At 36.9% G+C, this 5,786-nt stretch overlaps 2 protein-coding genes across 2 annotated transcripts; both read right to left on the bottom strand.

The window, feature by feature from the left end:
- Nucleotides 1-451: 451 nt before the first annotated feature.
- Nucleotides 452-1,858, bottom strand: LOC129320571 (universal stress protein PHOS32-like). Its single transcript, XM_054966086.1, has 4 exons — nucleotides 1,458-1,858; nucleotides 1,250-1,359; nucleotides 1,050-1,168; nucleotides 452-849 (listed from the first exon to the last, which is right to left on the bottom strand). Exons 1-4 carry the CDS (start codon nucleotides 1,633-1,635, stop codon nucleotides 759-761), a joined length of 498 nt encoding a protein of 165 aa, XP_054822061.1. The 5' UTR covers nucleotides 1,636-1,858; the 3' UTR covers nucleotides 452-758.
- Nucleotides 1,859-3,172: 1,314 nt separating this feature from the next.
- On the bottom strand, nucleotides 3,173-3,883 carry LOC129320572 (17.5 kDa class I heat shock protein-like). Its single transcript, XM_054966087.1, has one exon. It carries the CDS (start codon nucleotides 3,803-3,805, stop codon nucleotides 3,386-3,388), a length of 420 nt encoding a protein of 139 aa, XP_054822062.1. The 5' UTR covers nucleotides 3,806-3,883; the 3' UTR covers nucleotides 3,173-3,385.
- Nucleotides 3,884-5,786: the final 1,903 nt, after the last annotated feature.

Genomic DNA, 5,786 nt, shown 5'->3' with positions numbered 1-5,786 from the left:
GCCTTTTGTTCAAGAATTAAAGGAGTCGAACTTGTATGTATGGCAGCTCTTGTCTATTTTGAGAGGCCTTTTACATCTGCAACTCTACGGATGATTTGGAAAAGGAAAAGCAATCGAGGAATTTCTAAAGATCCTGGAAAATGAACTAAACATGACAATATGAAGAATATATCACTCACAGTAAGAGACCCAGCATCTAGTTTACATTATGCTGACTTTCGGACGAGCTAAACACTTCAAGAGACACCTGACACTATATACATAAAACATGATGCTTCAGCACACCCTTAGTGCATCCCCTATGTTCACACACACACACACACACACACAGTTATATGTCTTTTATTGGAGAGACATAGCTGGATGACACTCCCATTTTCATTTGCGGAATCCAAACTCAGAAACCAGAAGGGCCAGAGTCTTTGACAATTGTCACGGGGCAAGCGGCGTATGTGGTAACATAGCTGGTCACACTCCCCAGCAAAACCCTATATTTAGTCCAATTCGATAAAATGAACGAATTAAAAGGTAGTTGTTTTATCATCAACAATTCAAGAGACACCCTTGACACTACATACATAAAACATGATGCTTCAGCACACCCTTGATGCATCCCCTATGTTCATATACATACATACATACATACATACATATATATATATATATATATAGAGAGAGAGAGAGAGAGAGAGTCATATGTCTGTTATTGGAGACACATAGCTGGATGACACTCCCATTTCCATTTGCAGAATCCAAACTCAGAAACCGGACGGGCCAGAGTCTTTGACAATTGTCACAGGGCAAGCGGCATTTGTGGTAACATAGCTGGTCACACTCCCCAGCAAAACCCTATATTTAGTCCAATTCGATAAAATGAATGAATTGAAAAAAAAAAAAAAAGTTGTTTTATCATGAACAATTCAATTTGACTGTTTGACAGCATTGTCAATACATGTAATTTAATCGTACCAAACAGCCAAAGAAACAAGAGAATGAAGATTAACATATCCCAGATGGAAAGGCCAAAAAGGGGGAAGAAAATACAGAACCTCTGAATGAGACCCAGGCCTCTGCTGCCCATGACCAAAACGTCCAGCTTCAAATCCTCGACGGACTCGCAGATCTTCTCTCTTGCATCCCCCCAATATAGCTTTGCCACCACCGTCACCTGCATCCAAATCCGATCAACCTCTTTGACTCAAATTCTCAATCCCAGAAAAAAACAAAAAAAAGAGGGAGAGAGAAAGACCTGCTTCTGTCTGCAAGCAGTGTCCAGCAGATCCAACACCTCGGCATCGGTCTCCACTTCATACTTGCTCATCACCTCCTTATCACCAAACTCTGACAGCGGGATCAGCGCTGAAAGGCCAGGACCCCGGCCCCCCAAAAGAATTATCAGAATCGTTATGACGATCTTAGAGATTTAATTGAGTTGGTGAGAAAAGCAGAGGGCTTACGTGAACCAGTGGTAGACCAGAGAAGATTTCGGGATTCATCGCCCTGGGAAGGCCTGACATGGATGATGAATACGGAATCGCCCTTGTCTAGCAGATTGTCGATGCCCCATTTCAGAGCCAACTTGCTTCCTTTTGAGAAATCCATGGCCACCCCTATTTTCCTGTCACTCGTCATCATTGCTCTCTCTATACTGGACGATTTCCACGCTTCAGACCTCGGAATTAGCTTTGTGGAGAAGAGTTTTATTCAGAGTTCAGGCCTTCGCGGCCCTGAAACAACCCTTTTTCCCCAAAAAATCAAATTGTGATCTGACTTCTGACCTACAAGCCTGCAACCCTAGTTGGTTTGCCTTTCAGACACGGCTTCAAATTCAATTCGGCTTCGCAAGGTGCTCATAAACTTCTAGAAACTATTTGTTTATGCATACTAGCTAATAATATAGACAACATACATCATCACCTGACATTCTACAATTTTCTATGGATGGCCAAAAAATAAAAAATAAAAAAAAATTCTATCAAGCAGTTCGAATTTTAATTTGAGTTACTTTTGTTCAAAATCCTCGTAACCTTCAATTTTATTCCATTTGTGTGACCTGTGATCGTATAGTACTTATTGAAATTTAAAAAAAAAAAAGTGTATGCAATCATAATTTTAATGACGCATTCAGATAAATACAGGGAAAATATTTAACACTTGTTTTTATCTTGTATGCCTGATTTCAAATTGATCACCTCTGTGTCTTGATTGATCGAAGGATGCGGTTCGAAGTCAATATGATAAATAATTTTCATGTGCAATATGTTGATGATTTTTATTTTTAGCATGAGAGGAGCACAAAGCCACTTTGGAGTGGCTTCAGTTTGACTTTAGTTCACTAAATTAATGGAAAGAGTCGCCTCCTTGGTTCAACTTTCCAGCCGAAGCTGTCGCGTCCCACGGTCAACCTTGGTCTCCCATTTACTCCGCTAAGTTTCCTTCCCTTTGTTCCCTCGCAGCCCTGCCACTCATTCCTCTCTCCCACACCGTCAACGACGTCGGCTCCTCTGTCTTTCCATGGGCTTCGCTTCTCCTAGAGTCGTGCCATTCTGTTCTTCTGCATCATCTCGCCGTCAACACCTTCGTCTTCTCTTTTCCAAGTTTGTCGATCCGGTTTCCTCCGTTCTGTTTCCTTTTATCGTGCTCGTGTCTTCCACTTCTTCAATCTCGTGCCATGATGTTCGTCCCAAGTTCATGTTTTCCACTCCTAGTGTCGATTCTGTTTTCTCCATCCTGAGTTATGCATTCTCCATAGGTCTCTTCTCCATCCACAATTACCTGAGTTTTTTTTTTTTTAAAAATCCATAACAGGTCTCTGGCTGAGCTCAGTTTTGCCTTTCATTGTCTTTTTCACTGCTATTGTTAGCGTCCTTGACTCGTAGTTTGTTTGCACTGGGATTTCTTCTGTCATCGGTGTGATTTCTTTTAGTTTTTGTAGCTTGCGCATTTACTAAGAGCCTGAGAATCACCCTCTAATTGAATTTGTCTCTGTCGATTGTGCTGGTCTATATGCAATGCTGAGTTTGTCCTATCTTCTCACTCGACTCTCGTTGTCAATTAATCGAGAAGAATCAAGGCATCGGTGGTGTCCTGGTTCCACCTTTAACAATAGATTTTCTTCGCAATTTATAGGGTCACAGTAAAACGAGAATGATTTTATCATCTGAAAAGGCAATTTGGCAGGCACATAGAACAAGATAAGAACGGCATATATAGAGTCTAACTCTAAGCCTAAGTTCACCGTCAGGCATTAGCAGGGAGTATATTAACATCTATGGAACAAAGAGTAATTAAGTATTCAACGGAAGATGGGAACAGGGGGGATACTGGATACATATACTAAAATAAGAAACATGACAGCACACGCAGGTCATAACATATGATGGAGTCAGTCACCGCCTTCAATTTCGAGAACCCTGACGTTAGGGCGAGCGGATTGTAGTTTGGGAACGGTGACGCGCAGAACCCCGTGGTTCATGGAGGCCTTCAACTGTTGGAGATCCGCATCCTCTGGGATCTTGAACCTGCTCATGAAATTGCCGCTCTCCAAGCTCACCTGCAGCATGCGGTCGTCCTGAAGCTCCACCAGCACATCCTCGTCGGCGAACCTAGGAAGCACCACCTCCAACACGTGTCCTCCGGAGCTCTCCCTCCAGTCGAGACGGGAATTCACGCGCCACCCAAACCCCAAATCAAAATCATGGCCGGACACGGCCCAAGAGAAGGGAAAGGGCATATCACTGAGCAGCCTGTCCATGGGATCCCACAACGATGAACTGGAGTTGGAATTGATCGGCACCAACGACATCCTCACTTTCCTTGTTTGTTTGTCTTGGCTTGCAAGCTCTGCAGGTGGTATTAGTATTATAGTATTGGTGCTCGAATGTTCTAGCGACAATAAACGATGAAAAGCTTGCTTGGCATGCTAATGCTCGAATGTTCCAGAGTCGATAAAGCGATTGAGGAACTGTTTGAAATTATTTTTATTTTATTATTTTAAAAATTAATATTTTATCAAATATGTTTTGGAAATAAAAGAATTATAAAAATATATATATTTTTCATTCTTTTTCATTTTTCAAAATAATAATTTCAAAATATCTTAAAATTATTTTTATTTTTTTATTCTTTAAAATAATATTTTATTTTTTATTTTTTAAAACACTTTTTAAATATATGTTATTAAACAAATTTTTTTATTTTTTATTTTAAATGATAGAAAACTGTTCTTGAAATAAATTATCAAATATGCTTTAAGAGCTTGTTTTGTTTTGGAATAGTTTTCTGTTTCTTTAAAAATCTTTTAAAGAATTAAAAAAACTAAATGTTATTATGGGTAATAGAATAAAAAATAAAAAATATCTTTTAAATATCTTAAAATTATTGTTTTAGAGAGTAAAAAATATAAAAAACATATGCATTCATTATTATTTTTTTAAAACATGTTTTATAAAATATCAGCTTTTAAAATAATTTTAAAAAAATCCTAAATTTTTTTTAATAACGGAAAAAACTAATTTCCCCTACCCTTCTCTTGATGTTTTGTTTTCTTTTTATAAATTTTGATATCTTCTGTCTATTCTAACTTCTAAGGCCTTCTTCGGGCCTAATGAAAGCTCAATTTCAATACCACGTTATGCCATCATTCTAGTTTTCATGTTTTTGTGTTTACTTTTTAGACCTGCTAGCACCGTAGTCGCAGCCAACCTTTTCTTTCTTTGTTTTCTTTTTTCCAGCCAACACGCAGCCCTACTTTGAAGAGCCGTGTTGTGTGTAGATGGATCAAGACCGGTTTGGATTTAAGGAAAGTTGTATTAAAATTTAATATAAGAAAATTAATTATTATAAAATTCATTAATAATTAACATAAAATTATTTTATTATAAATGATCTTATATTAATTGTTAATGAACTTTATAGTAATTAATTTTTTTATTTAAAATCTGTATATCATTTTTTTTTGTTGAATTTAGCCATTATTAGGATGTACACAGATGGCACAGTGCTAAATTCAACTTGTGAGCCAGCCTGTGCGAGCTAATGTAACATCCTAAATTTTTAGCTTAGAAGTTCAAGAATATGCCAAAATTCAGTAAGTTACCAAGCCTGAGTAATCAAAAGTCCTTAAAGTGATTTAAAAAGGAAGAATGGTTCTTAGGGACCAAATAGTAAATTTAAAGTTTTTCTTGGGTAGAAGTGTAATATTTTTACAGACTTCAAGGAAGTGTTTAGAACTAAGAAATGAGCAGCTTGAAGTCTAAAAATATCCAAATAGGCTAAAAAAAATAAATAAGGTCAAAGAGGGCAACAGAAATATCTAAGATTAGTTTTAGAAAATAATCAATAAAGTTGCTGGATTAAATAGAAGTAATGTTATTTGATAAATTTATCCTTATGTCCTAAGTCTTCTAGAGAAAAATTATAATTAGATTCTAAGGATCATAGCAGATTCAAAAAGGGCTCAGTGAGATCATAGTTAGATCTCATAGTCGTAATAGACCTAGTAGAAATTTACTGAGCCATAGTATATGCGATAGTTCTCTAGGAAGATGATGGTTCAAGATGAGTTTAAAATACCAAAACCTCTTAAATTTGGCTAATTATTATAGAGAGAGTATCTTTGATTTTTTTTCTTAGATAGCTCAACTACTAACTAGGCTAAGAAAGGAAAGAGAAGAAAAACGAATAACAGTAATAGCTTATCCAAAGTCAAATAGTAACTATTAATATTCAAAGTTAATTATATGTAATTAAATATAATGAGAGTATGAATAAGTATCTAGCTTTAA

The sequence above is a fragment of the Prosopis cineraria genome, unplaced genomic scaffold (genome assembly GCF_029017545.1).
Source record: "Prosopis cineraria cultivar Desert tree isolate PC_DT_omini unplaced genomic scaffold, ASM2901754v1 PC9, whole genome shotgun sequence".
NCBI classification, from domain to species: Eukaryota; Viridiplantae; Streptophyta; class Magnoliopsida; order Fabales; family Fabaceae; genus Prosopis; species Prosopis cineraria.
The sequence above is the reverse complement of the archived record's forward strand: the minus strand, read 5'-3'. Positions and strand labels throughout refer to the sequence as shown.